The sequence below is a fragment of the Myxocyprinus asiaticus genome, chromosome 6, assembly GCF_019703515.2.
Source record: "Myxocyprinus asiaticus isolate MX2 ecotype Aquarium Trade chromosome 6, UBuf_Myxa_2, whole genome shotgun sequence".
Lineage (NCBI taxonomy): Eukaryota > Metazoa > Chordata > Actinopteri > Cypriniformes > Catostomidae > Myxocyprinus > Myxocyprinus asiaticus.
In genome coordinates this window covers 24245361-24264618 of record NC_059349.1, presented here as the reverse complement: position 1 = coordinate 24264618, position 19258 = coordinate 24245361, and the positions used below count along the sequence as shown (strand labels likewise).

General features: G+C 37.1%; 2 protein-coding genes and 1 pseudogene across 2 annotated transcripts; 2 read left to right on the top strand and 1 right to left on the bottom strand.

Moving 5' to 3' along the window:
- Positions 1-1375: 1375 nt before the first annotated feature.
- bokb (BCL2 family apoptosis regulator BOK b) lies at positions 1376-6189 on the top strand. Its single transcript, XM_051700866.1, has 4 exons — positions 1376-1905; positions 3027-3155; positions 4608-4771; positions 5608-6189. Exons 1-4 carry the CDS (start codon positions 1707-1709, stop codon positions 5731-5733), a joined length of 618 nt encoding a protein of 205 aa, XP_051556826.1. The 5' UTR covers positions 1376-1706; the 3' UTR covers positions 5734-6189.
- LOC127442706 (F-box only protein 15-like) lies at positions 5983-18594 on the top strand (annotated as a pseudogene).
- On the bottom strand, positions 6340-9692 carry LOC127442671 (peroxynitrite isomerase THAP4-like). Its single transcript, XM_051700867.1, has 5 exons — positions 9532-9692; positions 9131-9284; positions 8884-8993; positions 8678-8781; positions 6340-7613 (listed from the first exon to the last, which is right to left on the bottom strand). Exons 1-5 carry the CDS (start codon positions 9554-9556, stop codon positions 7497-7499), a joined length of 510 nt encoding a protein of 169 aa, XP_051556827.1. The 5' UTR covers positions 9557-9692; the 3' UTR covers positions 6340-7496.
- Positions 18595-19258: the final 664 nt, after the last annotated feature.

The window sequence follows — 19258 nt, the reverse complement described above, 5'->3', positions numbered from 1 at the left end:
AGGTCCATACAATGCATGTGAATGCATTGGTGATTGGTGATCACGATTTCAAGCTCAATTACACTTCCTATAGCGACATCTAGTGCTCTGCGCATGGGTCAAGCACTAGGAAGCATAATTTACAGTGTGTACAGCAATCAGAAAATCTAAGCATTTGAAAATGTGTTGTTTGTATTACAAGTTTCCATGCAAAAGGCATACATGTAGGCTATAAAGTGTGTGCCATCTTTGTTTTGGTCACTTTTGGTCAGATAGTTCTTATATTTCTTTTGGTGATGGGAAAGGCATGCAATGAATACTGCACAAATCTCCAGTGTTAGGACCAGTGTTGAGCTCTGTTATGGTCAATATTTTCAATATTGCATCAATAATGATTTCAAGCTTTCCTTGCACTTAAAAAAAAATAAAAAATAAAAATGGGTTTCCCATATGGTGGTGGTGGTGGTGGGGGTTGTGTTCCCTCGAGCCCTGTCTTTATGTGCTTTTTGGACCTTCAAAGTTCTAGCCAACATTCACTTGCATTGTATGGACCTACAGAGCTGAGATATTCTTCTAAAAATCTTCATTTGTGTACTGCAGAAGAAAAAAAGTCATACTCATCTAAATTATGAGAGAATTTTCATTTTTTGGTGAACTATTCCATTAAGGGTTAGATCAAGAAGAAATTGCTCCTGAAGATAATGATTAAAGGTCACTGTTTTTTACAATTATCAATCTGACTTGCACATGAATTCTCACCTTTTAAAGCCTTTTCTGGGAATAAAAAATTCCACTACTGTCATATAAATATGATGATCACAAAAAAGACTTTGTAACAGTGCTTTGTAACATGCATGGGGTGATGTGGTGGATTCTAGATTCAAACACAGGCCTTTAAACGGTTGTGTTGGTTTGTAATGAGAGGATTAGTTAGCTAAACATAGACCGATAATAACTTACCCGGTGAACCACTAGCAAGGCATGAATGAACTTGCTGATTCTAGGGGAAGGATCTTTTTATAGAAGAAATAATAGTCTGTCAAAAATGCCTTCACACCTGGGGCTGTTTGTCAAAAGCCTCTTTTAATATCAGTGTTTTTAAGAAATGACAATTGCTGATTTATTGTGTGAATTTGATGAATGAACTGATTTGACTGAGCTTATTTGTTTTCAATTGATTGTATATGTAATACTGTTTCATAGACTGAAAACAACACATATAGGCTTATATGCTCATCCTGAGCTGCGCCAGAGAAGGATGGCTTGGGCACTGTTTATATTTGGACTAAGCCGTTCAACTTGGGAGTTGGTTAAGTGGTTACCTAAGCCTTCCAGGTAAGGAGAAAAAAAGTTTCCAAGTGTCCGACCTCAATCCTTTTCGTCAGAGCGAGCGGACAGAACAATGGAAATATGACAGCCCATTTCAACGTATTCAATTTTACTGCGAAAAACGAAGGGCTATTGGAAGGGATAAGATGACACATCACTGTAAATTAAAAAGGACAGCAGCGGCGGAACTTGACGATCGATCAGTTCAAAGCAATTGGCTCGCAGGGGGATTCAGTATGGCGATGTTTTTTCCCTGATTGGCTCTTTACATCTCAGTGAACCTGTGTCAGATAAGCGCAAACGTTTTGAAATTCATCTGGAAACTGTCGTGGACAACGCACTTTGCTTGGCTAGAAAAAGTTATGTAGGCTGTTGTGTAGCTATTGATCGTGCCAACCATGCGAGAAATCAACACGTTGCGGCGTTCCTCGGTGTTCGCCGCGGAAAAAGAGCTCGTCTCCCAGTCAAAAGAGCTTTGTAGAGACTTCATTCACTCCAGAATTATAAGAGAAGGACTCAGCTGGTCAAAAGTTGAACCGGATCTGCCTGCGCCACACGGAACTCTTGTAGATGTATCTACGGTGCTTCGTAAATTAGGTAGGCTAAGAGAACCATGAGTGATTGTGAATTAATTGCAAAGTGCTCAATAACAGGTGTGATGATATCAGTATTTAACTTCTGTTGTTTTCGGTTAATAGTTTGATAAGTTATTCTAGACTTATGATACCATTTCAGAACATCAGCAATTTAAAATCATGTTCAGATCGTAGAATTTGTAGGGGCCGTTCACACCTAAAGCGTTCTTGCGCTAAAAAAGAAAGACGCATCGCCAACGAATAGAGCACAACGCAGGTGTATCCAGACGTGTTAACAGTTCTTTTTAAAAGGAATATCCCAGGTTCGATACAAGTTAAGGTCAATCGACAGCATTTGTGGCTTAATGTTTATTACCACAAAAAATAATTTGGCTCATCTGTCCTTTTCTTTTAAAAAGCAAAAATTAGGCACTTAGAATGGAAGTGAATGGGGCCAAATTTGGGAGGGTTTAAAGGCAGAAATGGGAAGCTTTTAATTTTATAAAAGCACTTACATTTATTCTTCTGTTAAACTCGTGTATTATTTGAGCTGCAAAGTTGTTTAAATTGTAATTTTTTACAGTCGTTTTAGGGTTTGTTGACATTACATCATCATGGCAACGAAGTTGTAAAATTGGCTAAAACTTTACACAGAAAAGGTTAGTAAGCAATTTTATCACACTAAAACCATGTTAACATACATATTGTTTATGTCTTGTGGCTATTCTTTTGAAAAAGTGAGTATTTTAATATATACTGATTGGCCCCATTCACTTCCATTATAAGTGCCTCACTGTAACCCCGATTTTTGCTTCTTCTTCTTCTTTTTTCTTTTTTTTAAAGAAAAGGAACCTGGAAAAATCCTTTTAAATTGAAATGGTGTCTAAAAAAACACGCTCCTACACGAGACGCTGAAAAAAAAAATGAGACATGGTGAAACGGGCAAAGACAACATACGATTGCAACAAATTAGACAGGTTCTTAGCAGTAGCCTAGTGTGTCGTTTCCTTTTTTTACTTTTTCATTTTAAGTGGTTAAAGCTTTCCTTGTTCTCCTCATTCAGATCCTAATGTGATGCTGTCAGATTTAAGTAGTTTGTGTGTGTATTTAAGCAGTTTTACAGGTTTGTTGTATGTTTTACAGGTGATGAGCTGGAATGCATGCGGCCCTATGTGTATCGTAATATTGCAAAGCAGCTGAACATTAGTGTAGCAGTTGAGGCAGTGGTGTCGGATGCATTTCTCTCTGTAGCAACAGAGATCCTATCCATGGGTAAGTGAGTTGGAAGAAAATACAACAGATTTGAGAGCATCTAACTTTGTGACAATAGACTTACAATTAAAACGAAGGGATTTCTTAACTTAAGGAGTTTCTTGCAACCGGGCACGTCATAGGGTGCGTCTATGAAAGAATGGCCTTGCATTTAAGGCAATCTACATTTTCTTTTATTTCTGTTAATTACTTGCCCGGTTGGGAATTGAGGTTGTTTGGGGACAAACATACTGCAGCATTGTACATTAGGGCATCATGAATAGGCCTACTATAAATAGAATTAATTTTGAGTCTGGGAGTTCTTCAGAATGTAAATGAAGCAGTGTTGTCTGCACAGGGTTTGGGCATTTAAAAAAAAACGTTTCAGTTCTGGACATTCTTTCCCTTATGTTTTATTTTATAGTAATTTAAAATCAATACATTTTTAGTCAGATTGCCTTTACGGATTGAACTTCATCTAAAAGTGTAGTGAAGGATATTATTTACTGGACTTTAGAGATGCATTTTAGAGGTGCACTTTAAACATCAATTTCCCTCATGGTTTAGAGACATGTTTATTTTTTTATTTGTCTGTGAAAAATGGAAAAACCCCTAAAAAGGACATATCCACATTCTTCCCTTTGTACATATTTGGTCACATATTTTATCTTGGTTCTGCAGCTGTTGATGTACATGGGACTTGTAATGTAGTCCATAACCATGGCAACATCGTTCCACTGCCCAATGATCTTCTCACAACCTTTTAACCAGTCAGACAAGAATAGAACTGTGAGACCTGTGAGGAATTATCTTAAATGAACATTGAAGATAAAGGAACGTGAAACAGTTGGCGTAGTCCCTGATGGTTGGCTCATCATCATCAGTGACGCCTGACAGTGTGTAATGAGACTTAACAGTGTTAGCCTTGTTGTTATATCATTGCCACAGCAGAGCTGTTGCTCTCCTTATTAGAAGAGGGTTTTTAGAAAACTAATCTAAATTGTCTCAGATGTAGATTGGCAGTTGCATGCCCTGTTTTATCCTTGGAATTGTTCTCAAAGTGAAAGGCCTTTTGTTTTCAGAGGAGCATTGTAATTGGAGATTATACTAAAATGCTTAATTTTGTTGCATGATTAAATGTAAACACAGCTATTAGCCATGGTGGGTTACACTTTCTTGTAGTTTAACTGTTTTGCAGGTTAAAGCAGAATTTCACACAATATTTAATATGTGCAGAAATTGCTACTTGTTCGATTTTCTTAAAATGATCTAAAGCAATACAGTTCTAGAACATTTTGTCACAACTTGATTTCATTGCACGTGGAACCACTGTCCATGATTGAAGCAAGTTCAGCCAAAGAGCTATTTGTGTGTGTGCTTTTGTCCCATGTGAGAACAAGAGATTTGAGGTGCTCAAAAGGAATTTCTGAGTAGCTTTCTAGATCTGCTCACAGAACTACTTTAATTTTTAAGGGATCACATGGGGGAAAGTGGTGGCCATTTATGCTGTAGCTGCTGGCCTGTCTGTGGACTGTGTGCGACAGGGCCATCCAGTCATGGTGCACACCATAGTGGACAGTCTGGGAGAGTTTGTGCATAGGAGCCTGGTGCCATGGCTCAAAAAGAGAGGAGGATGGGTAAGTGGCCATTCTCTGTAATGCCATGTACCAAGAGTAATCCTGACCTCTAAAGGCTATATCGGGAAATCCTTTACTGTTGTCAACTTATGGCTATACAGCACCAATGTGCATTAATGCAGTGGTTTTCAAACGGTTTTGCTTAAGCACACATACAGTATTTTAGATTGAACATCAGATGTGACCCAACACATTACCAAAATGTATTATCATATAAAAGTAAGAACTGTCCTAAAAATTAAACGTAAATTTGATTAATATTACTATGAACTGCATTGGCCCAACAATGTGCAAAATTATTAAATCACATAGGCTGAATAGGAAAACTGACAATTTTCGAAATAGATAAACAACAGCAGAAGTGTGATTTACCAGCATAACACAAGGAACAAACACTGGGCCAAACACTGTATAAGTATTAGCCATATTATTTAGTGACAGATGAATTTGCATCATAATACAGTAGAACTTGACTGGACTCACAGCCTTTGACCATAACAACAAAAGATATGGGAAGTGTTTTCTTCCATTAAGAAGTAGATAAGCCTGTTTATTTTGTTTCATAACTATGCAAGATTATGTGGTTCGTTGCAATGTAATATGCATTTAGCATTGTTTTCCCCAGCTGTCTTTGTGACCCCTATTAGAATAGACCTGTGACCAGTTCAGAACCACTGCATGTATCTAATTATTTTCTTTGTCCTGTAGTTTGAGACTACTTTTAAGGGCTTATTACACAGGCACCATTATGGATTGGGTAAAACAACTCTTAAAGTCATGTTAAAGTGGTTTAGCATGTTAAATAACAGCTTATTTCTTTTTACCTCTCTTTCCAGGGGGACATTTCAAAATGTGTGGTGAACATGGACTCTAGTGCTTGTGCTCGTGCTCATTGGTTATCAACAGCTGTATTAACATGGAGGCAGCTCTTAAAGACTATGTACATCTACCTGACAAAGTAGCCTTGTGAAGGGAATCATGATGACTGAGAACTGAATCATGCCCTCCCAGAACTATTTGAATGATCAATTGTACTGTTTGTGGAGTCCTGGCGAGCAAACAGTCCCTCACAAAGGTCATAGTACGTTATCCAGGTTCATTTGCACCTTAATTTAATTTTACCTTTATCATAAAAACATACTATGCATAGACTGCTATGACCCAAAAGTCTGGGAGCAGATGGCACTGCTATGTTCATTGTTGGAGCAACAATGTCTTTCCTCCGCAGTTTGTCTTTGAAATAAGGTCTGAAGGTAATGTAGCTCCTTTTGTGCTGATGATGTATTGTTTTATACTGAATGACTGTGATGTTGAGTGAAACATTGTAATTTCTGACTCTGTTTAACAAACAATTGTCAGATTTTTATTTTTACAAAATTGCTAAAATTATGTTTGGAGTGTCACTTTGCACTTTGAGTAATTATGGTTTGTGTGGTGTGTGTATAACACTTAAATTGTCACCAGCTGTATACATCTTAAAGATTTTTACCAATTTGTGTATATAGAGCAATTGAAAGTAATTAAACTGAGAAGGAATAGAAAAGGGAAAACACACATAACCAGGCAGCTATATGTCAGTGCTTTAATGATCCCATATTCCCTTTAAATTACAATGTACAGACATTAAAACCTATGCTGTAGTTCAGTACTTGTTACTGGAAATAATTTATACACTGATCACAGATTTTGGAGGTTTACTCATAACACTTTATAATAAGGTTCCATTTGTAAACATTAGTTAAAGGGAACTATTCCTATAAGATTAATTTATCTTAAAGGAATAGTTCAACCAAAAATGAAAATTCTCTCATCATTTACTCACCCTCATGCCATCCAAGATGTGTATGACTTTCCTTCTTCTGCTGAACACAAAGATTTTTAGAAGAATATCTCAGATCTGTAGGTCCTTATAATGCAAGTCAATCAGTACCAGAACTCCCAAAAACGAAATAAAGTCAGCAGGAAAGTAATCCATATGACTCAAGTTGTTACTGTTGACAAGATTTATAGTGAAAAATTAGTTATATTTTGGTCTGTTCATTGATTAAACCAGTGGAGTCTGATAGATTAGGTTTATACTGACTTTATCCCTTTTTGGAGCTTTTGGAGTTCTGGTCTCCATTCACTTGCATTGTATGAACCTACAGAGCTGAGATATTCATCTAAAAATCATAGTGTTCTGCAGAAGAAAGTAATACACATCTGTGATGGCATGATGGTGAGTAAATTTAGAAAATTGTAATTTTTGGGTGAAAGATTAATAAATGCAGTTTTAAAATATTATTCGTTGTTAGTTCACGATACCTAATAAATTAACTAATACTAAAAAAGGGAACCTTATTGTAAAGTGTTACTGGTTATTTCATATTTTTATTTTGTTAAACTTAATCTAAACACCAGTCTCTTAAAAAACAAGAGTTCTCCGTGATCCATGTTTAAACAATTTATTATGCAAAAAAGCTTTTATTCTCTGATTTAGTTGTTCTAAATTACAGCAAACATACCAAGAAGGGACCTCTCTAATGTAACAGTATTTGCAATGTTTTTTTTCCCAGACAGATCACATCAGATAACATTCCAAGTCACACATATATTGCCTATAGCATTTCCATCACCTGCAGGTTGCTATATGTGAACCATCAATATTTTGCATCAAACAAGACATAAATAGCACATTAGTACAAGTGCTTTTTGGTATCACATCTTCCTCCCACATTTCAGCTGGTCAATCAGTCCTGCGGTAGGTGATGTGCAAATGCTGTGTCAGAGGCTGTCCTTCCAGTGCCATGGAGACGGTCTGTTCCAATCTTCCATCCGGCTTTAGCTGGATGTGCCTGGAGATCTGATCAAAATAGAATTTATTAATGAAACATTAATTTTTAAGCCTATATTACATGGCAAAAAGGATGTGGACACCCCAACACTACACCCATATGTGCTTTCAAAGCCCACGGGCATTAAAGGAGTTGCCTCTTCCTTTGTAGCTATAAGCCTCCACACTTTTTGGATGGCTTTCCACTAGGTATTGAAACATGACTGCTGGGGATTTGCTCCCATTCAGACAGAAGGACATCAGGTACGTTGGGCAACTGGGCATGTCTTGCACTGTTCCATTTCACCCCAAAGGTGTTCATTGGATTTCATGTCAGAGTTTGTTCCAGACCAGTCAAGTTCTTCAACATAAGACTGAGTTAAAATGTCATGACAGTGTCATGTTACCAATACACTTTTTGCCATGCAGTGTATTTTATAATACCAGCAGTGTAGGGTAAGTTACTCAAAAAAATAGTAATCCAGTACAAATTACTACTTATTTTGCTAAAATTGTTATCATATTACTTTACTAATTACTTAATTGAAAAAGGAATCACATTACTAATACATTTACTTTTAAGTCATTCTCTAAAACCCTTGCTCAACAAATTCAAAACAATGTCAATATTTCTTTCTTGTTCATTGTTACACACAAGTCATTCACTCAGCTCCTCACATTTCTCCTTCACAATGACTTGTTACAAGGCAATAATTCATGTATTCTACATAAATAATATATTAGAAATAAGCATAACCCTATAATGTACTTAAAAGTAATTAAATGAAAGTCAGTAACTGTACTCTGATTACAAGAATGTAAAATGTAATGCATTGCACTACTTTTTTTTTTTTTAAGTAATTAGATAACAGTAACGTATGACCTTGTAAATGGATTACACCCAACACTCTTTACCAGTTAAGGACTGTTCAAGTGTTGTTATTTTTCTGTATGAAATATGTTTGTTATTAGGTGGAATGTTAATTATCATGAAATGCATGTATAAAATGTGCAATATTAGAATGCATCATTGTTCCACTGTTGCACTGCTGTGAGCTGATAAGACATAAAACAGTCAGTATGCTTTTTGAAACCTGCTGAACATATGGCTCCTTAGCAAAAGATGTTCTAGCCAGAGTGGTGCAGTGCAAAGTCAACTGCTGTCCAATGAGCTCCCCCTCCTCAATCTCCACTAGACCTGAAAGAGTTGCAAACATTTGGTTTTAATAGATAATATTATATTAATTGCAATATTTTGCTTAGCGTACCTGACAGAAAAGGCTCAACATAAATCAAATACCTGAGTTTTGTGCGATGATGAAGGCCACCCTGTTTGTGCCTGGCTGAAACCTAATGAATCCACACTCCCTGTGAAGAGGCTTTTTGCTCTCAGCATGGAATGCATTAAACCTATAATAAATGAATAAATAAATGTTCACAACCATTCATACTTCTTATACAAACTGCAAAGTCTGACATTGAGTTAACAATATCAATAATAATAATTTTAAAAAAAGAGTAATGCCTTTTTTTTTTTTTTTTCTTACATAAAATTGATCACGGGCTGTCCCACATGTGAGAAATGGAGAGTCTCTGAGTAACGAAAAGGTGCGATAGAGGGGAAAGAGCCCTCTCCTGGCTCATCAGACTGCCATGTTCCCAGGAGCCAGTCCAGCGGCAGCACTGCGGGGTTTAGCTCCGCTGCGGACACACAGACAGCTATGTTAAAATGAGGTTAAAGCGGACAGTCGCAAACCATTAGTGCACCGTGAACCACGTATGGAAAATATGCGAGCGGTAAACTTTCGGTGGAGACACTGTCACTGAGCATTTTTTTCATTGTCATGATAATACCTTTGACGTTTGACCTATTCAATTAATAGACGACAGATAAAAGGCATTAGAAATAAGAAAAATCAAGTGTCTACGAATTTGAATGTAATCCTACCAGACTGACTGAATGGGCAAGACATTCCGCTCGAATATTTCAGATACCCAGGAATTTCTTAGCAGTGTATAAATTATATTAAATTTATTTAGGATGTCGCTGCGGCTGAACTACTATCTGTTTGCCATAAATACGTATTTACTTCCTGATTACACACGTAAAGGATTCTGGGAGATGTAGGCTAGTAATCAGGAGCTCTAACAATCAATTTGAGGCAAAATATTTGGATTTGAGAAAATAAAACTTTTCGATATCCTCTACACATTGTTATACACTTCGCTATAGCTAATATATATGTGTATGTATATTCTTGTGTTTATACTAATATTTAAAAAAACATTATAAATGGTTTATTTTCATGTATATTTTAATGAGAATTAACAACTTGATTTGTTAATATAACAAGTGGAAATTGATTTAACAAGAGGATATTTTAGTCTTTATGCAAGCCTTTGCTGCAAACAAAATGCATACCTGATATATTCAAGTACAGGCCCTGACTAGCCCGTTTAACCCTTAAATGCATGGGAATTTCACCAAGCACTCTTACATATTCCTTTAGAGACACGGCACGTATATCTATCACACATAGAGCTACAAAATGCCCAGATAGTGTAAAATTTTCAAAATATTTTCAAGGCAATAGAAAAATGATAGAATAAAATATATTTTGATGCTTTATTTTTCATATAGCCTATCAAAGAGATAACGCAATAAACCAGGACAAATCTAGAACAGGATTAATTACTTTCACACTGAAATTTCTTGAGATACAACTGGCTGTCAAACACATATTGAGCTACACATAACACATAATCTACACATAAGTATTTTCTCAGGCACTTACTGAGTTTAAATAGATGCACAACTTTCATAATTTCAGAAGTACACCCAAATGACAATAGTCATATCATACTGTTCATGTGTTACACTTGCTATAGTTTACTTCCATGCTGTTTCTTCATCAAGGTTGCAATCCAAAAATGTAGGCATCTGATTTGCTGCTTTGCTGCCTAAGTTAATGTGTTAACCAACAGCATTTGTGAATGACTTGAACTCTTAATGAAACTGGTATATAATATGGTATTTAATAAACTATATATAATATAGTACTCATTTCTATTGTAATAAACAAATAAATAGATATTGTGTGATAGTAAACATATAGACATGAAATAATCCTTCAAATATAATTTATGGAAGTGCAAAACAAAAAGTGTGTGTGTGTGTGTGTGTGTGTGTTAAACTATTTACAAGAGGAAGGTTGATGAAGATTTAAGAGGTGTGGGCATAACCTCCAAAAAATGGATGAGGTAAAGGGGGTTGAATGACAAATAGATACATATAACCCAATTACCAAATCAATACGCCTACATTTATTTATTTATTAATTAATTTAACATAGATAACTTAATAGGCAAATAATCGGACTTTTATGTATTTTAGACCAGGCAAGTGGTAATTATTTACGACACACAAAAAGGAACCTGACAGAAGAGTTTCGTATATTTGAGAATCATATTCTTGATCAACTTAGCGGCATCATTTGCTGATAATCAACATGTTATATTGGTCTCTAGGAAAGTAACGTCTTGTTAGTCCATTCATAGACCGTGCGGGTTACCGATTAAGAGGGTGAGTTCGAAACCTAAATGAAGTCATCATGGCTACTCTTCGTGAGTTTCTCCAGAGTTTGAGACAAAGCCTCAACAACAAAGTCCAACAAACTACATATGGAGATGCTCAGGATGGTGTCACAGAAGACGAAATTGCGCAGTTTGAAGGTGTAAGAAAGTAAGCAGTCGAGTCATTCTCAAACCTTGTGTGGCAAAGAGGTTTAAACGATGTTGCTTTGGGCTACCCATTCGCTTAAATCGCTTAAAACTACTTTATATATTTTACATAATGTAGACTATACGTTTATTTTTCCATTTGGTACAGGCGGGAAAAGGACACCTCCGGACAGACGCATTTGCAGTCTCCCGAACCATGCAAACCTCTTGTGCCTAAACAGCATTATGAGGGCAGCCACGAAAATTGTTTGGAGAGGCAGGTTATTCCATACAACTTAACCCTTTAATGCATGGGCGTTTCGCCAAACATTATTACACGATATATCTATCACACATGGATTTACAAAATGCCCAGATCCAGATAGTGTAACATTTCCAAAGCATTTTTAAGACAGTTTGAAAATAAGAGAATGGAATATTTTCTGTTATATTTTGGTGTTTTATTTTTCATTACTTTCACACTGAAATTTTATGAGAGTAGGTATTCAAACACATATTGAGATACACATAACACATAAGTTACTCATAAATATTTTCTCAGGCTCTTATTGAGTCTAAATAGATGCACAACTTACATAACTTAAGTATTACACCCAAATGACAATAGTCATATCATACTGTTCATGTGTTACACTTGCTATAGTTTACTTCCATGTTGCTTCTTCATTAAATGTAAATCAAGTCAATCACTGAAACAACAGGGCCACCTTGAGTAACAAATAACATATATAATATGTATGTGTACATGCATATGGGATACTTATAATTCACCACCACTATTCAGAAAATCAGCATGATGTAATAGTAATTTGTATGATTATGACACTCATTTTTCTTGTAATAAACAAAGAAATAGATATCCTGTGATAGTAAACTTAAATAGACATGAAATCAAATTGAAATATATTTTTAGACAATATATCTCGGGTCACTAAAGACCCTATACACTTCTGGTAATTAAACGACTAGAATTAATTAATTAATTTATTTTTGATATTTTGTCAGTTGTTTTTATTTTATTTTTATTGTTAGACGATTCATAAGAGAAAGGTTGAGGAACACTAAAGATGTGTGGGCATAACTTTAAAAAATGGATGAGGTAAAGGAGTTTGAATGAGGTCCCGGGTCACTGAAGACCTGAGGTATGCATTTAAGCGGGGTTAAAGATACTATGCAGATTTAATAATTGTCTACCCACTTTACATAGATTGCCCTCTGAGATCATCCAGAAAATTCTTTCCTTTTTGGATGCTTCTTCCCTCTTTAATGTCAGCTTTGTCAACAAGCAGTTTCTTGATCTGGCTAATAACAAGTGAGTGCATTATATAAAGGAGTATGGAAAAATAGAATAAAGAATAAATATATATAGTAACATGTATGTCCAGTGCTCTGTGGTATGCATTGTACGCTGGTGAGATCGAGAAGAAAAAGTGGAGGCCCCAAGCTGATGTGATGAAAGAAGGCCTGAGTACTGCAAGTGTGCAAGAGAAACCTGTGGGATACTTTAAGAAGCTGCTGCTCAAGGACATGGCTGGCTGCAGGCACACCATGTGGAAAATGGAGCTAAGACACATAAATCCCCACACGGGCATGCCAGTTTTGACAGAGCAAGTTCTCAGGTTAGACATTCCCACTTGCATATTCTCCTTGAACATCAGACAGAAAAACAGATTCTCAAGGTCTACTCATCCTTTCTTAACCTGTGACTTATACTACCTGTAATAATTATGTAAAAAGGTTACAACTGTTGTTTAACAGGAGGTTGCACATTCAGTGGGAGATCACACTCACACAAAAGAATGGATGCACGACTGTCTATGAGCAGACACACACCTTCTTTGAGGATTCATCCGTTACAGTGTGCTGGATCCATGGCATCTGGCCGAAAATATACAATCTTACTACAATACAACTTCATGGAATAATGAGTCCAACACTGCCAGCTACAGGAGACAGGTAAAGAAAACTAGTGAAAAGTCACAGCTGAAAGCAACAGTTCACCCAAAAATGAAAATTCTGTCACTATTTACTCATGTCATCCTGAAGCCGTTTTCCACAGTTTTTCAGAGTTGTACTTACAATGGGGACTGAGGCTTTCAAGCTTTAAAAAGGATGCAAAAGCACCATGAGAGTATACAGTAGTCTATATGACTCATGCAAAATATTTTGAGTCACTGAGTTGAACTCGAGAACTGAGTCAATCCGATTCGTGTGTGAATCATTCAGATCGGTTTAGTGAGATAGATCAGCCGTCTCAAAAGAACAATTTATTCATGACATTAATACTTCTCTCATGAAAGCACCAAGAAGAGCTAAGACAGATGTCAAGATTTTCAGTGAATAATGACTTATTCTGGTCTTCACATAAGCTATCATATGGCTTCAATCCTCATTTACTTTAATTAAATGGAAAAGAGTGACTTGGATATTCACTTAAAAAATTTACTTTTTTGTGTTCCACAGAAGGAAAAAAAGTTAATGGGGTTTGGAACAAAATTGGGGTGAGTAAATAATGACAGAACTTTTAATTTTGAGCGAATGATTACTTTTAAAAATAAAAAGCTGACCTAGTTGATGCCTTTCATCTTAATGCCAAGGTGGCATTCTTTGATTCACAAAACAAAGTTGAGTAGGGCAGTACAATGATCGTTCCTTCGATCTGACATGCTTGTGAAGTTGCTGCAGTTTGATAAAGGCATCACTTTTGGAGTCTGGCGGGTATGTTCAGCCAAGCTCAAATAATTTCAATACAAATCACTTGTTTTTTTCAGTAATAATCAGCTTATTTGCTAATGTTCAACTGTATGTGTATGTGGACTGAGAACAAATATTGTGTTTTGTGTTTATTGACGGTGTTTGCAGGGCAATTGGAAAATTGCTTTTATCATGGTGAACCTGCACTTCCATAAACTGATTGAAAGAAGCCTACTTGGGTCAAGATTTTGGTACATAAATTGTCATTACCATCATTTATTTTGTTGCTAAAGTTGGTAACATCCTAAATAGTTCCTTAACACAAACAGTATGTTCTTTCACATCAATAGTCCCTACGTGTCCACAGAGGACAATGCTGTGGACCCAGACTCTGGTCACCATGGATACACTCTGCACAATGCACTTCATAATCCAGTTCGGCAAATCATGTGCGGCCATTTCCCCAGACTGTTTGCGGTCATTTCCCCAGTAACAAGTTTGACAGCTTGAAGGAATGTTCCGGGTTCAATACAAGTTAAGCTCAGCTGACAGCATTTGTGGCATAATGTTAATAACCACAAATATTTATTTTGACTCGTTCCTCCTTTTCTTTAATAAAAAGCAACAATCGAGGTTACAATGATGCACTTACAATGGAAGTAAATGGGGGACAATTTTTGGAGGGTTTAAACACAGAAATGAGATGCTTATAATTTTATAAAGGCACTTAATTCGTCTGTTAACACTTATGTATTATTTGAGCTGTAAAGTTGTTTAAATTGTAATTTTTACAGTCATTTTAGGATCTTAGGGTTTGTTGACATTACATCGTCATGGTAACGAAGTTGTAAAACTGGCTATAACTTTACACAGAAAAGGTTAGTAAGCGATTTTATCACACTAAAATCATGTTTGCATGCATATCCTTTATGACTTGTGGCTAAACTTTTGAAATTGCGAGCATTTTAACGTTAAACAGTTGGCCCCCATTCACTTCCATTGTAAGTGACTCACTGTATACCAGATTTGTGTTTTTTTCAAAGAAACAAGGGGGACTGGGTAGCTCAGGGAGTATTGATGCTGACTACCACCCCTGGAGTCTTGAGTTTGAATCCAGGGCGTGCTGAGTTACTCCAGCCAGGTCTCCTAAGTAACCAAATTGGCCCGGTTGCTAGGGAGGGTAGAGTCACATGGGGTAACTTCCTCGTGGTCGATATAATGTGTGGTTCTCACTCTCGGTGGGGTGCGTGGTGAGCTGTGCGTAGATGCCGCGGAGAATAGCGTGAAGCCTCCACGTGTGCTACGTCTCTGTGGTAACGTGCTCAACAAGCCACGTGTCTCAGACGATCTCAGACACGGAGGCAACTGAGATTCTTCCTCCGCCACCCGGATTGAGGCGAGTCACTACACCACCACGAGGACTTAGAGAGCATTGGGAATTGGGCATTCCAAATTGGGGAGAAAAGGGGAGAAAATCAAAAAAGAAAAAGAAAAGGAGAAACCAAGTCGAAATAAATTTTTGTGGTAATCAACATTATGCCACAAATGCTGTCGATTGAGCTTAACTTGTACTAAATTGGAACATTCCTTTAAATCTTAGACAACTGTTGGGCCTCATGTATTCAGATAGAAGTCAAAGGCAGGCCTAACACAGTCGTAAAACCTAACTCAGGCCCCCACATACCAGCTCATAAATTATACTGATAAAAATCGCGCCAAAACCAAACAAAGGGAGTCCAAAACAGACTACAAATCCCATGAAGCCTTGCTCACTAAAGGATCGAACTCTCAACTCCTATTGGATTAGGCACACGACAGAACGCACCTCAAACATGACATCATCAGGAGTAGAAATACCTCTGAAATGCTTCCGGGATTTGCTTCCAGTAACTTTGCTCGCCGTGTGTAGATGCAGCTCATCGCTGCTCTCAGGTACAGCCTCGTGGCACAAGGAAGTAACGTCCGACTTGAAACTGTGGCCATACAATCTCCATCTCGCTGGACGAGTTGAGATTACTCTGTGTTCAACCGAACACTCTAACGGATCTGAAGGAGACCGCCGAGCAGTCCGCATCTTCATCCGTTTGCCTGCAGAAGTGAAGAGAAAAGATTTCTCTTCCCTCTTCAATCAAGTCAATGTCGCTGATTTCTCCGCCAGCCCGCCGAGAATCAGCAGCCGTACCGCCCGCCGACAGAGTGAGGAAACGGCCTCCCGTCATCACCCAAGCCTCGAGGAACCGAGTCTGAGTTAAAGGACGGATGAACACACATTCTGCATCCTCATGCGATTCAAGTAAGAGGTTTAAGTCTGGGCAGAGATAGAATATTATAGTGTGTTATTCTTGTGTACCAAGGTTATTGCTTGTACAGTTTACGGACCGCCATGTCCGCTCATTATTAATACTCAGGGTATTAATTATCACAAATTTTATTTGCTGTATTGTGGTCCAACCACATTAGACTGTTGTGCATTTCCGCCATCGCGGGTGAGACCGGCAAACTGAGTTTATCCATTAAAGAATCAAAGACCGCGGGACGTTTTACGAGCCGTCCACCGCGTCTCTGAGTGATAAACTAACAGCTGCTTCCTCTCCCACGATCGCGAAATCGGCTTTGGGGCCGTCACTTTATTCTCTCTCTCTCTCGTACTAACCACACACACACACGTGCGCGCGATCCCTCACAAACATTCTCGGACACATTTTTGGCTAGTAGATAGCTTCGTGATAAAGCTCAGCTTTGTCCCTAAGCTATCGTACAAGCGGATACACGTGGTAACTAGTAGACGCCATTGACTGGTTTCTCTCCACTCACATTCGCGGCCATATTCCCTGGCCGGAAGTCTCGCGTGACATACTCTCCACAAGAGTCATGTCCGCCATTTTGTGCGCGTCCCTCCTTACACACACACACACACTCGCTCTCACACACACACACACCCACCCTCATGTGTTATAGGATTATTTTAGTTTCCATATCTAATCATATCACTGTTTAGTTTGTAGTTGTATTAACTGCATTGTATTAATTATTAATTGATATTACTGCATAAATAAACTTTGTTATATTACAAAGAGAAGTGTTTTGGTTTGTTTTGCATACACCTGCGTCATGCTGATGGGATGTCAGTGCTCTGATTCAAGCCTTCATTCATTGTTTTTTTCCCCCGAAAATTTATATTCTTTGGATGTCGATTTTCCTAAGAAAACAATCTAATATTGAGACTGTTATACTATCTGGTTATTAGTCCCTGATTCCAGGGTGGTGCTCCGTCAATCTTAATCCTTATTAATGTTCTATTGATTTTAATAATTGATAATTATCTTTGATGATTGTTGAATTTGAATGATCAATAAGCTAGTGTTAATTTTAATTAATGTTTCATCGATGTTAACAATTAACGTTTATCTTTGATAATTGTTGATTTAAAGGATTAGAAAAGCTAACATTGATTCTCATCAGTGTTCTATTGATTTTAATAATTAATAATTATCTTTGATAATTATTAATTATTGCTAATAACCAAACCTGTTCCTAAACGTAGCGCACTACATTTACTGGAGCCCCATATGAGGTTTTAATGAGTTAGATTCAATTAATTAATTTAAATATTAATTAATAACAAAATAAATAATTATTGATTATTTTTGATAGTAATACTGATCTAAACAACCAGTAAAGCCCTACACTACACATAGAGAAATTGTATCATAAACGTCACCCTTTCTAAACTTTCATCTGCATGTTTTTTTCCATACACCAACCTGCAAACTCATCAATGCCACTTTGTACATTCTTGAAGAAATGCAGTTAAGGAAGTGTATGTAACTTTTGTCTGTATGGTAATTAGATTCATTGTTTTGGAATGCCACCTGTGGGCACCGCAACAATGCGGTCTAAATGCAATACCTGTGCTTTGTCCTACATGGTGTGGCTCTTTTCATCTGGTGTTCGTCTGGTGTGCGACCCCCTTAAGACACTAAGACACCCATTGAATAGACTGTGCTATACCTCACAGCCAGAATTTTTATTTTGATCAAATTAAATATGGCCCATATGTCAGAAACCACAAGTGTAACACGTGTAAAAATGGCAGAAACTTTGAGACTAAAATCATGTTGCCACTGAACAAGGCTTTCAAGACTTTTGTGCAATAGTACATCCACAGTCAGTCAATAAATAAGTGTGCAATATGGTTAGCACACAGATGTGGTGGTTTGTGGATTGTACATGTCTCTATTGAGGGAATAGGATGAGAAAAGGAACCATGTTTACTTCTCACACTCCGTCCTAGCACTGCTGCATGATGACACTGACTGTTCTCGATGAGGGTCAGCGTCCCTTCTGGTGTGTGAGTTCTCCTGTTAAGATGGCCATTAAATACCATAGACTGTTGCACTCAGGCTGCGGAGGTAAACAGTTCTACATCTTTTACGAGGATGCGGAGGGGAAGGTCAAAATGGTCTTCGAGTGGATGGAGGAGCTTCAGCACCACTTTTTGGTGCAACTAATCATATTTCCAACAGCCAAAGTGAAGAAGCTCTTTGGGGGAGATGATATGTTTAATTTTGGTTAGAAAAGCTTCAGGCAGTGCTTTGAGTTGTAAATATCCAAAGATAATTTTGCAATTGTTTCTTGTTGATGAATAATGTTTTGTTGCTGAGTTTTTGGGGCTTTTAGTTGAGTGTTGTCCGTTTTGTTCAAAGTCCTGAAATATGTCAGGAAAATTTAAAAGTGTTTTATTGGAAGTTCTACAACAAAGCACTTTTATTTTTATTACAAGTTTAATGTCTTATTTTTTGTTATCTGATTTATTTAAGCATCTTGTTTTTCGAGGCTATTAAAATTTTCATGAATAGAATTCTGGCAGTCAATAACACAATGCTGTTTACTGTGTAAATAAACTCAGATAGTTAACCCAAATGTTGTATTTATATGAATGATTTATTACTCAGTGACGTTTATGTGAAGGTCATTCAAGTACTGAAGTGATACTTGTTGAAACACTGTGCCTGTTCTATTTTGAATGGTTTTGACTGATATAGAGACATGATTTACAATTTTCTGTAAAATGTTTAATTAGATAAAATTCGTCTGGCAAAGCTTAAAAGTGATTAAATTTCACATAATTCACTCCATTTTACCAACCATTATTTGAAAGCACCATATATACAGTTGCAATCAAAATTATTCAACCCCCCTGCCCAGCAATACATTCTGGTGATGTGAAATAAAACACA